General features: G+C 42.5%; 1 protein-coding gene across 1 annotated transcript; it reads left to right on the forward strand.

Annotated features, from left to right (window-relative positions):
* Positions 1 to 15,963: 15,963 nt before the first annotated feature.
* Positions 15,964 to 19,897, forward strand: LOC138762239 (uncharacterized). The gene is made up of 2 exons (XM_069935893.1): positions 15,964 to 16,022; positions 16,147 to 19,897. Exon 2 carries the CDS (start codon positions 18,041 to 18,043, stop codon positions 19,895 to 19,897), a length of 1,857 nt encoding a protein of 618 aa, XP_069791994.1. The 5' UTR covers positions 15,964 to 16,022; positions 16,147 to 18,040.
* Positions 19,898 to 21,612: the final 1,715 nt, after the last annotated feature.

Consider the following 21,612-nt stretch of genomic DNA (forward strand, 5'->3'; position numbering starts at 1 on the left):
ATGACAAGAAGGATCCATAGCTGAAATAGTGACGTTGGATAGAAGAGACATAATGTGACAGTGGAACATATCATTGAAAAGCTGAGATGAATCTTGGCAATATATGGCATCTCCAGGAATGAATGTCAGACTATATCAACACCAGTTCACTTCATTTTTATTTGAATATTCCATGAAATATAAGGTTATTGAGAATTCACCAAAGCCTTACATCACCTTACCTCTCTGATGCAGCAGGAAGTCTATACACGTATAGAAAAATGGGGTTATCCAAGGATCTTCCAGCTAGATAGTTAGGTTGGTTAACTTGTTGTTGAAACATTGTACAACATTGAATTCCAGATTTAATCCCAGTCGGATAGTTAATATGTCACAGACTGAGTTTAAAATAACCATGGTTGGCGTGGTAGTTAGTGCAGCGGATTTACAGTGCCAGCTATTTGGTCTGGCGTTTGAATCTTGTGCTATCTCTAAGGAGTTTGTACACTCTCCCTGTTTCTGAATGGATTTTCCCTGGGGCTCAGATTTCATCCCACCATTCAAAACGTACTGGAAGTGTAGGTTAAAATTCTGGCAGGACTGGACAGAATGGATGCAGATGGGATGTTTCCAATGGTGGGGGAGTCCAGAACCCAGGGCCATGGTTTGAGGATAATAGGCAAACCATTTAGGACCGAGATGAGGAGGAATTTCTTGACCCAGAGGGTGGTGAATCTGTGGAATTCATTGCCACAGAGGGCAGTAGAGGAGGGTTCATTAAATATATTTAAGAGGGAATTAGATCTATTTCTTCAGTATAAGGGTATTAAAGGTTACGGAGATAAGGCGGGGACGGGGTACTGAACTTTAAGATCAGCCATGATCTCGTTGAATGGCGGAGCAGGCTCGAAGGGTCGAATGACCTACTCCTGCTCCTATCTTCTATGTTTCAATGTTTACCTTTCAGACAGCATCCCTAAAAGGCTGCTTCAGCATCTCATCCATATCGAGGGCCGCCTCGTAGCCAATGGAGGTGGAGCGACTGGTGCCATAGCGGCACCTGTCATAAATTCACGGCCCATCTTCCCTACCCTTAATCCCCCATGCAATTGGAACCACTCTGTGTTTCCCAGAACAGTTCTAGCTGCGTGGGGGATTATGGGTAGAGAAGACAGCCATTGCTCTGCCACATTTAGAGCAGCAGAGAGCAGCCCCAAACGCCGAAGTGGCACAGTGAGGCTGTTAAAGCCGCACCAACTATCCTCTGATGGCTCCTGCTGGACCCCCGACTTCCCTGACAGCTCTAAATACCATGGAAAAAAGCAATGACAGACCTGTCCTCCCAGAATTCCATGCAGCAGAGAAAGGGTCGAATGCCTACCTGCATACGTGGAGCATCCATGGAGAGATTTCTCTGCTGCACAGCATTCTGGGAAGTCAGGTCCACCATTGTTTTCTCCTGCAGTCTTCATAAATTGTGCGCTATACTGCTATCAGATTTCCTACGCTGTTTAAAAATTCTCCGCTGTGTTGCTATTTATTTCCCCTCCCTCTCTATTTCCCCTCTCTCTCTCTCTTTCTCTCTCTCTCTCTCACCCCCCCCCCACCCCCGCTGTGACTTTTCCACGGCAAAGTTTATACCTTCGTTTTAATCTTTTCTTCCTTCACTTTCCTGCACTCACACAAAACTTGGGTCATTTCAATCCCAAGATGTAATTGCCCGTTTCACACTTGCCTGATGGCAACGCCGCCATCTGCAGATGCTGGGGATTGTAGAAGGGGTTGTGGCTGTCAATCTGGGATGATGTCATCTGACCCTGGCGTGGATCTGATTTTACTTTCACACTAGACACTTTAAAGACTGATTAGCGGTTAATTCCTGGGAATTCCTGGGAAGTGTGAAAGGGGCTAGTGTCAAGATCTCATGATTTCTATGGATCAAGTTGTAACCAAAATTGTACATAACTGTGAAGCAGTTAAAAAGGTCCAAGCATCAGTGGAAGTCAGTTAACAGAATAAATCTGTTATTGTTCTCACACAAAGAGGGAGTAGTGTGATTTATTGAGCCCCTTTCACACTTGCCAGGGATCAAACGCCAATCGGCCTTTAAAGTGGCAAGTGTGAAAGCAAAACCTGCTCAACTCTGGCATCAGATGATGTCATCTCACGCTGGAGATGGACAGCCTCAAACCCTAGTACAATCCCCGGCGTCTGCAGACACCGGCGTTGAGATCAGGCTAGTGTGAAACGGGCAATCACTTCTCTCTTTCGCTTGCTGTGTCATTCAGCCACTTCCGATTAAAGGTAGAACAGACTAAACGCCGGGGATAGACCCTTGCAAGTGTGCAAGCGTTCAGTGTCCCAGTTAGGAGTGGTCTAGTGTGAAAGGCCAAACCCCCATTCCTATCCCGGGACACTGAACAGCCGATTTAGTGGGATGCAAGTGTGAAAGGGGCTTATGTAAATGCCATGTAGGTATTCAAGTTATGCGCTGATAAATATAGTGTAACTACACATTTATCATAGTGTGCAAAATCCCCACGCTCTACATCTGGGCACAGATCGTTCTCCAGTATAATCAGTGCAAATACAGTGCACCATTAGTTCTGGAAATGTCCATCATGGTCTATCACAATTTACATGTGACCATTTTTATTTATATAAGTGCTAAATTTACAAATACAGGACACATAATTCAACCATATTGGATCTATAACTCAATGATAATTTCATTCTTCTACAACCAGTTCCCACCAGAGATGTAGCTTTATTTCCAAGAACATTTACCATCAGCGTGAAGTGAGGTCGCATGAGAATTTGTCTTTAGGCTGCTGGGACTAACTACATGCCTGAGTATCACCAGTCAGTCATATTCTCCTGCCAACATTCAGTTCCAGTGATTACAATGGGCCAATCCACACAGAGTAAATGTCATTGATGTGAAGTATTGACTCTGCTGCCCTCTGTGTAAAATCTGCCTAATGTGCGAGGTATTCCTAACTTTTATTGGTGCCTGTATTATTTTATTTCACATTTCCAGCATCCACATGCAGTGCATGCAAAAACAGTTTGTGCCAACAAATATATTTACAAGTCACAAATCTAAAACCTTCTTCATGAGAAAAACATGCAGCAATGATCTAGCTTCAGGAGTTAAATGGAGACATTCAGATAATGGTCGCCATAAATCGCTATTCCTCAAGATATACTCCTCCTCAACCGAAACAATATTTATTTATAAATATACTACATATGTATGGCTTGTCTAGATGTGTGTTATGTATGGTTGAGTGTCTGAACGTTTTAGCACCGAGGAACGGAGAATTCTGTTTCATTAGCTTGTACTTGTACAATTGGATAAACTTGGATGAACTTGACTTTTCTAGCATAATCGGTGCAAATCACTGAATTAACGACGCCAATTATTTACACTCACTCTTGCTTTGAAAAACCATGAAAATAATGTTCCTTTTGAATCAAGACTCGAGTTTTCAGAGCCCTACTGAGCTTACACGCTATCATTCTTCCTTCAAATATAATATTTTGGTCAAAAAGAAATTTTTTAATAATATTTTAGATGATCAATTACTCAAATATTTCAAAATTCAATTTTCATCACTGACCTCAAATTCTGGTCCAATCTCATCATCCCAAATGGCCATAAAGGGAAAAAATAATAATTCTTCATTGTCTTTACACACTAGCTGCAATAGTGAGTCCAAATTTAAGATTACAGCCATAATCAAATGAGGTAAGTAGGTGACATTTTTTTAATTTGAACGCTACCGCAAGGCCACAACATAAAATATTGACTTCCAAAAACTCCCCACACCACTGCTGAATTATGGAATATCCTGCCACCTAGTGTAGATAGTCTCCTGACAATTTGTGTTCAAGTTCAAATAAAGGTATTTAAATACAACCACAGAGGTCTTGTCTTATTTGAATTAAGAAACCTTGAAATTATTATATTTAAATCATTTTCAAAATATTTCTGATGAAGTAAGGCTGGAAAGCTAATCTAATCCCTAACTTACCCTTGACTTTAGAGAACGGTACTTATTTAGATTAAGTTAAATAAAAAAGATTTGACAAAACTTGGATGTAGGAAGAACTGCATCATCCATACAAGAACAAAGCAATGTAATCTGGTACATCCATGTGTGTTCACTATCATGAGAACCGACAGAATCCATAGGTCATAAAGAACTAAAGAACACATTGACAGATGAACTGCCATGTGCAGTTTATGGCAATAGAGATAGGAGACTAGAAGATATTAGATACTATTTATTGTCATATAATAAAACAGAAATGTAATATTACACATGTGATGAATTACATTATATTTTATATTGTTTTAAAAGGAGATCAATTGTGGCAGGGTTTTTATAGTGCAAACAGATCTCATTTATAATGCAAGAGCTTGACTCAAGCCAGACAGTCCAGGATCTGGGTGCCTTTGCAAAAACTTTGAAGAATGCTTATCAGGACTTCACAAGTCGGTGTTAAATTGGACATGCTGTGGAGTAATGGATTCTCGTTTTGGAAAGCAACAGACGAACGAACTCAGAAGATTAGGTCTGGTGCCGCAGTCTGTCTGAGTGCAGTTTGCTGTTCTAAGAGGGTCATGTGGTTTTTCTCTGAATGAGTGAGAGAGAATTCACTTCTACAGTTCAGCAGCAGCAGCTGGGACTGGAACAGGACAAGCTGACAAGCTCGTGGAAATACCCCATTCTGAAGACGGGTTGTGAGTGCTTAGTTCAGCCTGGTCAAAGCCCTGGTGGTCCATATAAGAGGAGAGGACTGGCTGTATAATGTTTCACTTGAGATAAGGGAAACAGAAAAGGAACTCTGTGGTGACCTGAAAGAAAGAGGTTATCATCTGGAGAACCTTGACGGGGCAGGTTTCTTCAGCAAGACACTGATCGGAAGCAATCAGCTTGTGTCCAATGAGCAACAAATCTCTCTCTGAAAACCGACAAGACTCTTCCTGAGCGGTAACCATTTACCTTTCAAGCACCAAAGCCTGGTGAAGATTCATAAATGTTAAATTCTGCGGACAGTGTAAGAATCGCCTGCCAACCTGTGAACTTGGAGGAGTGAGAAGTGAGATTGGCCTGTGAACCAAAGAACTTTTCTGAACTTACACACACATTACATACACGTGCGCTTAGAATTAGAAGGGGGTTAAGTTAATAGCAATAAGTTAGAGTTTGATCCTGTTTCCATGTTTAAAGATAATTAAAAGCAACTTTTGTTTAAGTGACCTTTTATCTTGGTGAATTTCTGTTGCTGCTGGGTTTTGGGGTCCTCTGGGCTCGTAACACAGACAAAGATTTGCCATTCGCATTAGCACTTCCAGGGAACCCTCACTGGCAGAGAAAGAGAAGCCAGCTCCCATGAGCCTCCAGGAGCCTGGCATGAGCCCCTCGACTTCAAGTCATTAGCACACTGTGTGGGTTCCTCACCCCCAAGCCCCTCGCTGATCCACCACCGTGGTCAAAACGCCTAGGGTCGGTCTCCTCTGTTTCATGGGTTGTTCTCCCTGTTACCTGTGCCCTTCATTAGTCCCGTCAAAACCCCTCAAGGTTGCTGCCAAACACTGGGCCCAGATCCTGCAGTCACAGGATGTTAAATGAAACACTGTCAGCTCCTTTAATAGGCCATTTATAGCCTGTATAGACACCCAACCAATTTTCCCCTGCAACCGTGTCTGCCTGTCCCGTATCGGACTTGTCAGCCACAAACGAGCCTGCAGCTGACATGGACATTACCCCTCCATAAATCTTCATCCGCGAAGCCAAGCCAAAGAAGAAGAAGAAGAGAAGCACTGGAAGTAAAACTGGGCACGAGGTCCCCATGGCAAAGCGCTGTGTCTCCACTCTCCCCACGGGTCTGCACCAGTGGCAGCACTGCTGATATAGCAGCTCCGGCAGTGCAGCCATTTTCTCCACACATGATTTCATACATTGGGCTGTGCAAGATGGGAGTACCATTGAACTGGAAGGTAGGGATTGCCTTCTCACTTAATTCAGAACAGAATAGATATACAAGTAATTTGGAGCATAGCTAATATAAAAGTTTATTTTCCATGACATTCTTGGAGAAAGGAAATGCCACGAGATACAGGAGTATCCGAGCCAGTACCACCAGGATGAAGAATGGCTTCTTCCCATGGGCAGTGAGAATGCTGAACGACCAAAGGAACTGCTCACTCTAACCATCCCAGAATTTCATATGTACAATGCAATATTTATTTATTTGTATAAATTAAGTACTTGCCCTGCATATGTATTGTTTGTCTGTATGTATGTGTGTTATGTATGCCTGAATATTTTGCGCCGAGGACCAGCGTTGTCTACGCTCCATCCTCAACATTCATTGGAGCGCCTTCATCCCTAACGTCGAAGTACTCGAGATAGCAGAGGCCGACAGCTGCTGAAGATCCAGCTGCGCTGGGTGGGTCACGTCTCCAGAATGGAGGACCATCGCCTTCCCAAGATTGTGTTATATGGCGAGCTCTCTACTGGCCACCGTGACAGAGGTGCACCAAAGAAGAGGTACAAGGACTGCCTAAAGAAATCTCTTGGTGCCTGCCCCATTGACCACTGCCAGTGGGCTGATCTCGCCTCAAACCGTGCATCTTGGCGCCTCACAGTTCAGCGGGCAGCAACCTCCTTTGAAGAAGACCGCAGAGCCCACCTCACTGACAAAAGACAAAGGAGGAAAAACCCAACACCCAACCCCAACCAACCAATTTTCCCCTGCAACCGCTGCAACCGTGTCTGCCTGTCCCGCATCGGACTTGTCAGCCGCAAACGAGCCTGCAGCTGACGTGGACATTTACCCCCTCCATAAATCTTCGTCCGCGAAGCCAAGCCAAAGAAAGACTTGTACAGTCAGATGATAATAAACTTGACTTGATATCTTTCTGCAGCACTCATTCTAATTCCCTGTTCAGTTCTCTGTTTCCCCCTTCAACCATTCCGTGACTTATTCCCTCATTCCTCTGCCATGGTTGGATGTCTCTCTTCAGACAACTTTATTCACTAACAAATAGTTTTACTGTACAATTGCATTACAATGTGTTGGCCAAATGCAAATGGGATGGAACAGAATGACAAAAACAAAATCACAGAAAGAGTCAGGGAGGAGTAGTAGAGATTGATAATATACCCAAGTGAAAGTATAGATCTGAAGGCACATGTTAGGATTGCAGCTGACAAGCTATGCAACAGGGGTGCATGGCAAAAATACAGTGAAATACAGTAGTCTCACCTGTCACCTGATGACACTAGAATAACAGCAGCATTCATGACTTTTGATGGGGTTCAGGTTGGAAAGCAGAAGGGTTGGCTTGGATAAGTGGGGTGGAGTTAAACCCACACTGATTAGGAAGGCCAAATTATTGGTGACACACACACATCTTGCTTAAAGATCATAATAAAACTTTTGATTATTTCCTGGTCACCTTGAGCATTTTGCCTATTATGCGCATCAGATCCATGAAGAGATAGACAATTCTAGTCAGACTCTTTGGCTCTCTTCCCAAAATGATACAATTATTTTTTTTCAATATAGATCTGGTTCCTTTTTTAAATGATTATTGAATCAGTTTCTACTTAACACATCAGTAATCCATTCCAAATAGGAATCATTCACTTCATTACAATCCCTCAGTTATGGTTCCTCAGATCATAGGCCTTCCTGCCAGTGAAAAACGTTTCTCCCCATCATCCCATTTAAAATTTTGAATTAGAAGGGAGTTAAGTTAGGCTAAGTTAGAGTTTGATCCTGTTTTCATGTTTAAAGATAATTAAAAGCAACTTTTGTTTAAGTGACCATTTATCTTGGTGAATTGCTCCATTTAACTTTTCTGCCTTCAAGGATCAATCAATCTCATGTGTCCCTGCACTCAGTGCAACCACCTTCAAAAATGTGAACTCCAAAAAATAGACACAATGCTACAGATGAAATCTAACCAGTGATTTGTGAAAAAAAGGTTAACTCATAATTTTTAATTTGATGCCTCTTATTTATAGAACCAGGGATTCTGAAGGTCCATTGTTTTCAGTTAATGGGAGTGGGACAGTGAATGCTGTCTACCTGGCATCTGACGACGCCCCTTATATTAGGATGATGCAGAGGTAAAGATGCAAGGGACTCACAGTGAGTTGAAAGTCGGGATTCGGTATTGGGTAGCACACAGAGACAGGGGGTAATGGTGAAAGGATGTTATTCTGGCTGGAGGTCCATGACCAGTGATGTTCACACAGGTCATTGGCTTCATTATCAAAATTGTGATAAAATGTACTTTAAAAATACATAAAATCACTATATTTTGCAATGAGAGAGTTCAACTCTTCAGAACAAAAATGGCAAAGCTATTGTTAAACTACAACTCCAATCATTAACTTTAATCTTCTGACAAGTTCTGGAGTCCTGAAGCTATGTTTCCACTGGAGGGCACTAGACCTGCATCATTCAGCTTTAGAAACAAGAGGAAGATTTGGTCAATGATGTTTGGTCTTTTTCTCATTCAAATTAAAACTCACCAATCCTGTAAAAGTTATGTCTATTTGAAATATAAACGATTTGTATCCAAAATTATTCTGATAAATTCAGAGACTAATATGCTAGAATCAAACTAATGTACACATTTCATAAGTGCTATTTTTTGTACTTCAGTATTTCTTCGGCAATTTGGCAATGAATCTGATCAGAGAATTAAAAGAAACATTTCATATACAAAAAAAACAAGATAATATCACCCCATTTGCTAAATTCCAAATATCAAATTCAGCATGTGCACCTTACAATAACTTGCATTTATCAAATGAACTTAATCTACAAAATATCCTAAAGCCAACAAATCAAAATAGAAGTGATGGAAACAAAGGGGAGAAAAGTCAAAAGGCAATTTAGGAACTGATCACTTCATCAAAGGTTGGAGGAGTGAATATGTGGGAAGATCTACTTGAAGGCATGAATTCCAACAACACAGCATGTGGTAAATTATGTCGACAACAGCATAAAATGACTAAGAGACTGTTTCAAATCAATAACTATATAACCATATAACAATTACAGCATGGAAACAGGCTATTTTGGTCCTTCTCGTCTGCACCGAACCAAGTACTCTCCTCTAGTCGCACCTACCTGCACCTTGCCCATAACCCTCCATTCCCCTCCCATCCATATACATATCCTTCTTTCTTTTCTTTTCTTTGGCTTGGCTTCGTGGACGAAGATTTATGGAGGGGTAATGTCCACGTCAGCTGTAGGCTCGTTTGTGGCTGACAAGTCTGATGCGGGACAGGCAGACACGGTTGCAGCGGTTGCAAGGGAAAATTGGTGGGTTGGGGTTGGGTGTTGGGTTTTTCCCCCTTTGTCTTTTGTCAGTGAGGAGGGCTCTGCGGTCTTCTTCAAAGGAGGTTGCTGCCCGCCGAACTGTGAGGCGCCAAGATGCACAGTTTGAGGCGATATCAGCCCACTGGCGGTGGTCAATGTGGCAGACACCAAGAGATTTCTTTAGGCAGTCCTTGTACCTCTTCTTTGGTGCACCTCTGTCATGGTGGCCAGTTTTCCCTTAAATGACAAAATGGACCCTGCCGCCACTACTTCTCCTGGAAGCTCATTCCACACAGCCACCATCCACTGAATAAACAAGTTCCCCCTCATGTTGCTTCTAACTTTTGCCCCTTAACTCTTAACTCATGACCTCTTGTTTCAATCTCTCCTATCCTCAAGGGGAAAAGCCTATCCACATCAACTCTATCTATCCCCCTCATAATCTTAAATACCTCTATAAAATTCCCCATCAACCTTCTACATTCCAAGGAATAAAGACCTAATCTGCTCAATCATTTTTTGTAATCTAGATTTTGAAACCCAGGTAACATTTTCATCAATCTTCTCTGCACTTTCTCAACCTTGTTTATATCCTTCCTATAATTCGATGACCAGAAATGCACAAAGTATTCCTCTGACCAAGGTAACCTTATATAATAAATAAAAATGAAAATACAGATCCAATGGTGAGCCCCAGACATCGGACAGAGAATCTCTGGAGCACACTATAATTCTTCCAATTATAATAAAATTCTAAGAATGGACCCCACAACTTTATAACTTGAAACTTTCTGTTTTCAATATTATATCTAATTTTCTCCAAATTTAAGTTGGACATTACATCATATAACCACTGAGTACGAGTAGGGATGAATCATCTTTCCAATTCAGTAAAGTTGCTCGACTTGCTACCAACGTAGTAAAAGATCAAACTTTTTCCTGGGATGCACACATAGGTTTATCCGGGTCACAAGAAAAACCAAACAAAGCAATTAATGGACAAGGTTCGAAATTAATCTTAAGAATCATTGATAAAGTTTGGAAAATGTCTTTCCAAAATCTCTCTAAATTTGGGTACTCCCAAAATATATGGATCAATGAAGCTTCAAAAATTTTACACTTCTCACATAGTGGATCAATATCTGCATAAAAATGAGATAATTTAAGTGTGGACATATGAGTTCTGTATGCCACTTTAAATTGTAAAAAGCAGTGAATTGCACAAAATGAGGAACCATTACTCATTAGGGTAATAATCTTTATCTGAAAATGTTATGTTCAAATTTCGTTCCCAATCACTCTTGATCCCAGCCATGGAGACTGATTTAAATCCAATAAATTATTATAAATATATGATATCAATCCAACATGAAAACAAAATTGTAAACTTAAAAAATAGATCAAGAATATTAGTATTGTAAATTCACGGGAAATCAGAAAGCTTAGACTGAACAAAATGTCAAATTTGTAAATATCTAAAACGCAATGTCTGTTAGAAAGATTAAATTCAGCAGATAATTGTTTAAAAGAGGCAAAATTATCTTGAATAAAGACATTGTTAAAACTTTGGATGCCTAATCTATGCCATTCCTTGATACCTGCATCCAGGAAATATGGGAGAAAAAGATAGTTATCTATAATAGGACGAGCCAAGGAAAAACCATCAAGCCCAAAGAATTTCCTAAACTGAGCCCATATTCTCAATCTATTTCTTATTAATGAATTGTGTCAATGTAGATAAGGAAAATAGTAAAAAGGATCCTAAAATTGCCAATTTAGAAGTTTTCTACCCAAATTATCCAAATTTCTTCCCCAGCCCATATGAAAATAGAAATAACTGAATCTAGTGAATTGAAAGATTTAGGAATAAAAATTGGTAACGCTTGAAAGAGATACAGAAATTGAGGTAAAATGTTCATTTTAATTGAATTAATACGACCCATAATTGTGTAATAGGATAAGGGTGACCAACCCGATAAAAGTAGTTTAATCTTGAGCAATACTAAAAAATTCTCTTTCACTAATTTTTTGTAACTTTCGTAATTGTAATTCCTGAATATTGGAATTGATCTTTCACTATTTTAAATGGGAAATTGGAATAATGTGCAAAAGCACCTTTTGTGGATAAAAGTTCACTTGTGTAAATTTAATTTATAACCTGAAAACTGACTAAATTGGTCAAAAAAATTAATATTCAGGATTTGAAATAAAAAGCAACGTCATCTGCATAAAGTGATACTTCATGTTCAATTACTCCTCTAATTATACCTTTAAATTCTCTACACCACACATGTCAAACTCTGGCCCGCGGGCCAATTATATTTGGCCCACAAGATCATTTCAAAAATGTATTAGAGGTGGCCCGCTGGCCGCCGCGCCAGTATAGCGCATGCACAGCTAATACTACAAATCCCAGAATGCATTGGCGTCAGCCTGCTAATCGCCCCCACCTCCTCTGTTTACATTGCAGGGTCTCACCGTGGACTCTGGTTTTGGGGCCTGGCCGGTGTCAGGGGAAGCCAAGGCCACTTCCCAGCGCCCAGAACCGGAGGCCTCGGGCCTGACCTCGCCAGGACCGTTGCCCACTCCCCCTCCCTGCCGCAGGCCGATCCGCGACTCACGGTGACGGGGCCGCTGATCCGCCGAGATGCCGCCCTGCAGCGAGAGCCGATGCCCCCGCACTGTCGTTGTCCAACCCGATCGCCCGCAAACCCCGCCCTCCCGCACACAGGCCTGAGTACGGATTATGAACTTTAATCTCAGGATAAAACGATCTTCCAATAGTTTCATGTCACAGTGATAAATAGATTCCTGGTTAAAAATGGTCCTGTACCTGGATACAAGCTCATTAGGCATAAAACTTGAAAAGTGTGTAAATCAAAGGATACCTGTACCAATGGAAAAAGGGCATGGCAAATAACTCTGCTAGAGTTCATGCCCACAATCAGTCACCCATTTGATTGTTTCAGGAATCATGTTATTCTCCCACATTCTCAATAGCCCTCAGATTTTACTATTCGACAGCACACTAGCAACATTTGACAAATCCTCTTTAGAGAAATATTATTTATTGAATATTTTATTTCTCATTTGTTAATGCTTCTGGAAAGAGTTTATCCAAAACTATTATTAAACATTTATTTTAATAAGAAAAAGTTTAACATTACATATGTTGAAAGAAGAGAAAACATGCAGATGTTGTTGAAAATTTTCAATAAATATTTAGTTCGGCCCTCGACTTAGTCCAAGTTTTTAATTTTGGCCCTCCGTGAATTTGAGTTTGACACCCCTGCTCTACACTGTCAGAGAGCAACAGCTAATGTTTTCAGTACTACAATAGACAATAGACAATAGGAGCTGGAGTAGGCCATTTGGCCAGTCGGGCCAGCACCGCCATTTTAGATCATGGCTGATCATTACCATCTGTACCCCTTTCCAGCCTTATCCCCATAACCCTTAACTCCGTTACCCACAAGAGTCTTATCTAACTCTCTTTTGAACATAGTCAGCGAATCTGCCTCTACCACCCTCTGTGGCAGAGCATTCCACAGATTCACACTTCTCTGGGTAAAAAAATGCTTTCTCATCTCCGTCCTAAAGGGCCTACCCTGTATTCTTAAACTATGCCCTCTAGTCCTCGTCTCCCCCATCATTGGGAACAAGTAATCAGACTTCACCTTGTCTATCCCCCTGATGATTTTGTATACCTCAATCATGTCCCCCCTCATCCTTCTAAACTCCAATGGATACAAGTCCAGTTTTTCTAGCCTTGCTGCATATGACAACCCTGTCATCCCTGGAACTAACCTTGTAAATCTGTGCTGCACACTCTCTATAGCTAGTATGTCCTTCCTCAAGTTTGGAGACCAGAACTGGACGCAATACTCCAGGTGGGGTCTCACCAGGGCCCTGTATAACTGCAGAAGGGCGTCTCTGTTCCTATACTCCAATCCCCTCTTTATGAAAGCCAACATTCCATTTGCCTTCTTCACAGCTTTCTGAACCTGCATGCTAGCCTTCAGTGACCGGTGAACAAGTACACCCAGATCCATTTGCACTTCCCCACTCCCTAGCTTGTCTCCATTTAAATAATACTCAGCTTTCCTATTACTTCCCCCAAAATGAATAACCTCACATTTGTTCACATTGAAATTCATTTTCCATTTAGCCGCCCACTCCTCTAGCCTGTCCAAGTCCCTCTGCATTTTCCTTACATCCTCCTCACACCCCACACCGCCACCCAGTTTAGTGTCATCTGCAAATTTGCTCATGTTATTTATAATCCCCTCATCCAAATCATTAACATAAATTACAAACAACTGAGGACCCAACACTGATCCCTGAGGCACTCCACTCGTCACATCCTGCCATTCTGAAAAAGACCCATTTACTCCAACCCTTTGTTTCCTATCTCTTAACCAATTTCCTATCCATGTCAGCACCTTACCTCCAATACCATGCTCCCTGATCTTGCCCACTAGACTCCCGTGCGGTACCTTATCAAAGGCCTTCTGGAAGTCCAAATACACCACATCCACTGGCTCTCCTGAGTCCACCCTCTTTGTCACATCCTCAAAAAATTCCAGAAGGTTAGTCAAGCATGACTTACCCTTAAGGAATCCATGCTGACTAGCCGTTATACTATTATTACTGACTAAGTGTTCTGCTATTTCTCCTTTTATGATGGACTTCATTACTGTTCTTCTCATCAAACTGTCTTTCCAGAAGGAAGTTGTCATTTCCATTATCTTAAAGGTGGTTTTATTATCAGTTATGGTCTTGATCCTTTGCCACATGTGCCTTATGTCACAGGTGTCACATACCTGTCTATGGATCTTCTGTGCATACCCACGCTTTATCTTCCAGATTGCATGGCAGAGTTCAGCCCTGGATGATCTTACCTCCTGTCCTGAAGGCAGCATTGTGAGCTCTGAGAAGTGCCCGGACCTCTGCATCCAAGCATAGTTTCTGGTTAGCCCTGGTTGTGAAGCATTTGATCTGGGTAACATCATATATGCACTTAATGATGAGCCAGTCACTAAGCTTGTGTACTCCTGGATGTTTACATGACCATTATGCTGGTTGCCCCCCCTCCTTGATAAACCTCCAGTCCGTGGTGTCAAAGCAGTCTTGTAACACTGTTTTCCTTCCCCCCCCCCCCCACCCCCCACCCCTACCCTCGTTTTGATGTCCCTGCAAACTGCCTTTGTTCATTTTGCCAGTGGTCTGTGTGCCAGGGTTAGCAGGATGGATATGTGATCCAAGTATCTATGTTGGGGGTGAGCCGCAGCCTTATACGCACTAGGGACATTGGTGTACGCCCGATCCAGGGTGTTCCCTCCTCTGGTGGTGAATTTGACATGTTGTGGAAACTGTGGTAGAACTGCTTTCAGGTTAGTGTGGTTTAAGTCACCAGGTAAAATGTCAGGGCTAGACATCTGAGCTTCACTGATGGCACTGTAAAGCCCCTTCATTACTTCACCCTCATTAGCCAAAGCCAAAACTTAAACTACGGCAGACAGCATAGCCAAGAATTCGCAGGGCAGGTGGAAGGGTGTGCATTTCACCAGCAGGTACTTTATCTCTGCTGAGCAGAAGGTCTTTACAACAGTGACATCTGTGCCCCAGTTCTCACAGATGTTTAAATTTAAATGTTCTGCTTCATTAAACTAAATTCAGAGTTTAAAAAGGAAAGGCATTTATATCTTGTCTTTCACAATTTTGAGAAAGCACCTTGCTTTGGACGACGACCCGGAAACACTGCAAATCATAGTCAATGACTTTAACCAGGCCTTTCTCAAGAAAACCCTACTGTTCCAGGTTGGAGGATGCCCATTCAACACACTTCCTGTGCCCAAGAAGAATATGGCCACCTGCCTATCAACCAGTGGCACTCCCATCCACTGTGACGAAGTGTTTTGAAAGACTGATGTTGAAGCAGATCAGCTCCTGTCTGAGTGGTGACTTGGATCCATTCCAATTGGCCTACCACAGCAACAGGTCGACTGCAGACTGCCATCTCATTGGTCTACACAAAGACCTGAAACATCTGGACAGCAAAGACGCTTATCAGGATTCTCAAATCGACTACAGTTCAGCATTCAATACCATCATCTCCTTAAAACTGATTAGCAAACTCCAAGATCTGGACCTCAGTATCCCACTTAATTACCGGATCCTGGATTTCCTCCCCTCCAGACTGCAATCAGTGAAGATTGGTAAGAATGTCTTCATTACAATCTCCAACAGTACCGGAGCACCACAGGTCTGCATTCTTAGCCCCCTGCTCTACTCGCTGCGTACTGTAAGGTAAAACATCATGAGATGGGAATGTGTAAGGAGTTACCCTGTACAGGGCTGTAACAAGATGTGAATGCATCCTTGTACTTACAAGATAAGAGAGACATTGATGGATTGAGAGGCAGGAAGCTAGCAGGGAAAGGATAGCAACAGTTTTAGTCATTGGACAAGTAATGATATGATGATGTTCTAAGCATGTATCCAAGGGTATAAAAAATCACCATTTTGCTGATAACGGCAGAATGCATTCTCCGACTAACATGGTTAGTTGCAAGTGTTACAATCTGGTAATAAAGAACAAAGAACCCTGATTTCGACTCAGTCTGGTGTTTGTCTCACTCATTCATGAACAAAGCAGACCTAACAATTTGGTGACCCCGACGTGATGGGTGAGTGAACACTGGACGACGGTTTCTGTTTTTTCTGACAATCATCTCAGCCGGCTGATAAAAAGGTCCAGAGAAGCCTGTTTTAACAAAATTCTCTTTTTTTTTAAATCTTTATGATTGTCAGTAAGAACTGGAGATCGGACAAATTAGACGACCACAATTGAAGGTCGCATGCCAGGATTGTAACACGTAAGTGATTACAGACAAGATAAAAGTCCTTAAGGTGTTTGAATGACATTTATTAAGTGCTTCGCAAGAAACTACTAGAGTTTAAAAGTCTTTATTGTGTCGTTGCAAAGTCCAATAGAGTGAGAAGGTGGTCTATAAACAATTGAGGACCTGAGTTTTCTGCCCTAAACTGGTTATTAAGAGGAGAAATCTCCCACGTGAAGGTTGGGCTTTGAAAGAAAACAAAGGTTCAGGCTTATTGGCCTCAATTGTATCTGAGAGACTGACTTATAAATGTCCGGTAGGTATGATAATGTCTGTACACTTGAGAAGTTAAGAATTTATTTCCCCAATTCGCCGTGGTGGAATACCACAGCAGACACTAGAGACCTTGAGACAACAAAAAAAGTACTCAGGGACGCCTGCCTGGTGAACAAGAACGACGACAGAAGGCTGCGACAGCTGTGTCCGGATCAGGTAGGAGATATTAATGAAAAAGTTGACAAACTCCTAAGAGTCACCCGGTTTATTCGAAATACTTTTGATAAGTTAAATGAGGGTATTCCCAACATCACCAAGGAGATAAAGTTACGTAAATTCATAGATTGGTACAGGGAAACAGGACAAAAGTATAGCCCAAATATTTGGTTTTCTAGTTGTAATTTAACTTTCAGACCCCTTTGGGAAAACAGAGAGTGGAAAACGAGCAATCAGAGTATACAGGACAGTCTGAAGTCAATTGGAGGACAAGACTTAGAGACTGTTCCTTTAAAAGATATTAGTCATCCAGCTTGCAAGGAGACATTTTTAAAAGCAATTTTCGTTGACATAGATCCCCTAAACGGACAAGAACCTAAATTAAAACAGGCATTAGAAAGCGGTCCCGCAGCTATGGCTGTACAGTTGCCTGCTAAGACTTTTGACCAAGTTATTAAGGAAATTAATCAGGAATTAGAGGAGCGAAATACCAGTAATGTGGCATTGGAGAAACAAAAAATTCTCTGAAAATGTGTAGATCGCTGGAGGAAGATGGGGTGGTTACCCGGGAGCGCTGAGATGTTCCTGACAGGTGAGGGAAACAAAATTCTAAAGCGTAGTGTCTTAGATAAGATGGAAGAAACAAAACACAGAAGGGAAAGGAAAAGTGCCTGTTTCCAGTTTCCAGCCACGAAGTGTCCGGGTTTGCTCTCTCCCTCCCTCCTTTCACCCTCCCCTCTCTCTCTTCTCCCCCCCCTCCTCTCTCACCCACTCCCCCTCCCAATCCCAATCTGTGGCGGTGCTGCCCTGAAATCCCCAGGTTGGGCAGGGCAGAGAAATACAATTTGGTTTTAATTTTGTGCCCACAATTCCAGCTCCGCATCAAATGGGATCCTGTTTTATCCTCTCTCCCTCCCTCTTTCCCGCACCCCCACCATTGCGGGATCAGGGCAGACATTGTGGGCTGACGTGTAGCTCACTCGAGGTGGGAGGGAAGGAAGGAGTGATAGTTCCCAGTGGTGGGAGACCCAATCTGATCCAGACCAGTGATCACAGGATGAGAACCTTTTAAAACCTTTGAAACGAAAGTGTTAATCTGAAGACTTTTCTCCCAGTGGGGCCAGTGCAAGGCATTTTCTCTCTCTATCTCTTGTGCTCTGTGTATCTGCCTCTCTATCTCTTTCTCTCACTATGCTCTCTCTCTCTCTCTCTCTCTCTCTCTCTCTCTCATAGTCTCTGGATGTATGTGATGTCATGTATGTACTCTGACAATAAATCATTTATAAGTGAGTCTTATACAATTATACAAACGGGACACAGAAAACAAAATCTTTAATCGCGAGTCAGCAAAAAAGAGGGTGAGAGACAAGGAGATGCAGTACCGCGATGTCCTAGCTATATTCGAAGAATTTGGTCTCCCTGATAACCCACCTATTATGGCCCCTGTAGAAATAGCTTATAGACCCCCACCCTATGCATATGTGGAGTCACAAGGTACCCCTGACACCCCAGATGGGATCCTGGAGTCACGTCCCTTATATCCAGATATTGAGACACTGGGGTGTGACAAGATCCTCGGGAATAGGGACACATCAGACGAGGTACAGGCCCCTTTAATAAAAATAGAAGGGGGAGTAATAGATGTGGAGACCCCTCTGGAGTCCAAGAAAATAGAAAAGGAGTTAGAGATACAGAAATGGAACATGAAAAAGGTTCAGGATAACATTAAAAACTTAAACAGAGATATTAATGTGCTGGGGCAGATCAGTGAGGATCAAAACGAATTAATGGTAGGTGTATTGAAGGAAGTGGAAAAGATAACTACAACACTGTCAGGAGAAATTAAAGCTGAAGGAATGGTAATAGGAGTAAAGGACGAAAAGTGTAGTACAGATGAGGAAACGAGATACGATCCACCATGGGAGGAAAGTAAAAGGAAAAGACTCGGGAGGGAGAAAAATAGACATGCCTACCTGGACATAGTTAGAACAAAAGAGAAAGATGTGAAACAACTAAACTATGGCCGAAAAGATTATCTTAGAGATGAACGTGACCAATATACCTTTGACCCTGAGACATTGGAAGCTGATAGGGACAGTGACAGTGACGAAGAAGAGTCAGAACAAGGTGGGATAAATAAATGCATGCCAAGAGTAAAGAAGGAGCAGAAATCCCCAAAATTGAGATATCAATGCCCATTACTGATCACGGGACGGGGAACTCAAAAATATGTACCCTGGTCACGAATGGACTTAGAGAGTTTAATGAAAAAACTACCTCCGTTGAGTAATGGGGCTAGTCCATGGATTTCTTGTTTTGAGCGAGAAACCTGCCAAGAACAATTAGCACTCGCAGATGTCAGAACTATCATGATAAAATTAAAGGCAGAAGGGGCCCTGAAGCAAATAGAGAGAATTGTAAGAAGCAGTAAATTGGGGGATGAAATAGAATTTAACCCACTTCGGAATAAATTTTGGGAAGCACTTAGAGAAACATTTCCTACACCCTATAGTTTGGATGCCTTGGTAACCCTTCAACTAAAGGAAGGAGAGACTGCACACGAGTATTTCACTCGAGCATGGGACTTATGGGAAACAGGGACTGGAGAAAGACCCGACCACAGCCCCTTAGGAAGGGCTCACTTTCGTAATGGGATAATAAACGGACTACCTGCTACGGTTCAAGCAAAATTAAGGGACATTGTGGGAGTAGAGACAATGTCAGAGGATTTGTGGAAAAGACACCTGACACATGCAATCAAACGACATCGTCAATCAGAGCATGCTAAGTCAGAAAGTGCGTCCCAGAAGGAGGTGGACAAGACAACCGATAAATTGGTGAGAGCCATAGAACATATAGGGGTTAAATTAGCGGCCCAACAGATAGTCCCACAGGTCATGGGGCCAGTGATAAATCCGGGACCCCAAGTAAGAAATGGTTGGGAAAGACAGCTAGGTACAATGTATAGAGGGGAACACGTAGTATGCTGGTACTGCCAAAATCCTGGACACTACCAGCGGAACTGTCCGGAGGCTGGGAGAGCAAGGGGAAAAAGATTACCCTCTATGAGAGGCTATCGGGGAAGAGGAGGAAACTTAAGAGGACAAGCAAGGGGTAGGGGTGGACACATTGATGGGCCCCAGAGAATCGGGGGGTGGCAGAGTGATCAACAAGTCCAGGCACCTCAGTGTAATGACTATATTGAGGAAGGTGCTGAATTTCATTATTGAAGGTGCCCTGGAGAATCAAAAATCACGCCTCCCTGGGAGCCACCAAAAATTTGGGGGACGGTAAATGGAGAAAAAATTGAATTTATGGTTGACACAGGGGCAGCAGTTACGACAGTGATTAAAAAACCCCCAGGGAGCACATTTTCGGGCAAAACATTATCTACAATAGGATTCTCCGGGATAAAGGAAACACAGCCCTATACAGATAACATCGACATGACATTTGGACGACAAAGGGTTAAAACGCCTGTCCTGGTTGTGCCAAGTTGCCCCATTAATTTATTAGCATGGGACATTCTTACCAAACTAGGAATAACCATACAATGTTCTGAGAAGGGCCTTCGGTTAACATACCCAGGGGATACAATAAGAAGGGGAGGACAGTTTATAGTAATGACCCCATCTAACGCTTCAGAAGACTCTGTGGAGGTTAGTATTTTCTGGAGTCGGCTACTGTATGATGAACCAGGCCCAGGGCTGGTTAAACAGTTTTTTGAGTGGAGGGCCAGTATTCCTCGGTATGGGGATTACCATTATCCACTAGATCCTATGCATGTTACATTAAACTACACCATCCACCCGGACCAGGAATATGAGGAGAGGTGGGACTCTCTAAAAGAAGGGAAGACAGAAACGATACATTGTCCATTTATCTTTGTAGGTAAGGAGGGAATAGCTGCTATGGTTGTCATGACAGAAGAACAAATGGAGTGGTTCTGCTTAGGAGTAGAAAGTGTGCCTCATGTGACCTTGGGTATTGCCAAAGATCATCACGCTCGACAGCTGGGTCCGATGGTAAAGGAAGCGATAGGGTGTGAATACAGGCAGACAGAAATCCCGGGATATTCCACCTCGGAGGGAGGAAAATTTGTCAGACTGAATATTGAAGCATGGGACCAGGTAGTGAATGAGAAAGTAGAAAGAGACCGAGCCATAGAAGGAGAAAATATTGATCACAGAGACTCAGACAAATATCTTTCTAATCTGAGTCCACATATATGGACAACGGGGCCCTATGATGTGGGAGTAATAAAAGGAGAGGTATTTCTAGAATTGGCCAACCCCGGGCAGAAACCAATATGGAGAAAACAATACCGCTTGTCGCCCAGTCAGGAGGAGGGTATTAAAGGAACGATAGAAGGGTTAATGGAGTCAGGGGTTTTAAGGGCGGCACCTGACAGTATGTGGAACACGCCCATCATGCCTGTTCCCAAACCGGGTAGAAAAGACCGGAGGATGGTACACGACCTCCGGGAGATTAACTTGGCTACCAAGACCATCGGAAGACCAGTCCCAGACCCATATGTAGCACTTAGGGCTCTGAGTCCGGAGCACGAATACTATACTGTCATTGATCTGGCAAACGCATTCTTCTGCTTGAAATTAGCTGAGGAATGCCAAGACTGGTTCACTTTCACTTACCAAGCACATCGGTACACATACACTAGATTACCTCAGGGTTATAAGGACAGTCCAGGACTGTTCAATCAGGCCCTTAGCGAAATCCTAATGAAATTAAAGCTCCCGGAAGATGTTACACTGATTCAGTATGTAGACGACCTACTATTAGCAGGGAAAACGCCACATGAGTGCCTGACAGGGACAGCAGTTTTACTCAAGGGGTTAGGTGAGGCTGGATTTAAAGTAAAAAGGTCGAAATGTCAGATCGGAAGGAGGGTGGTAACTTTCCTAGGAAGACTCGTGGGTAAAAACGG

Source organism: Narcine bancroftii, chromosome 4 (assembly GCF_036971445.1).
Source record: "Narcine bancroftii isolate sNarBan1 chromosome 4, sNarBan1.hap1, whole genome shotgun sequence".
Lineage (NCBI taxonomy): Eukaryota > Metazoa > Chordata > Chondrichthyes > Torpediniformes > Narcinidae > Narcine > Narcine bancroftii.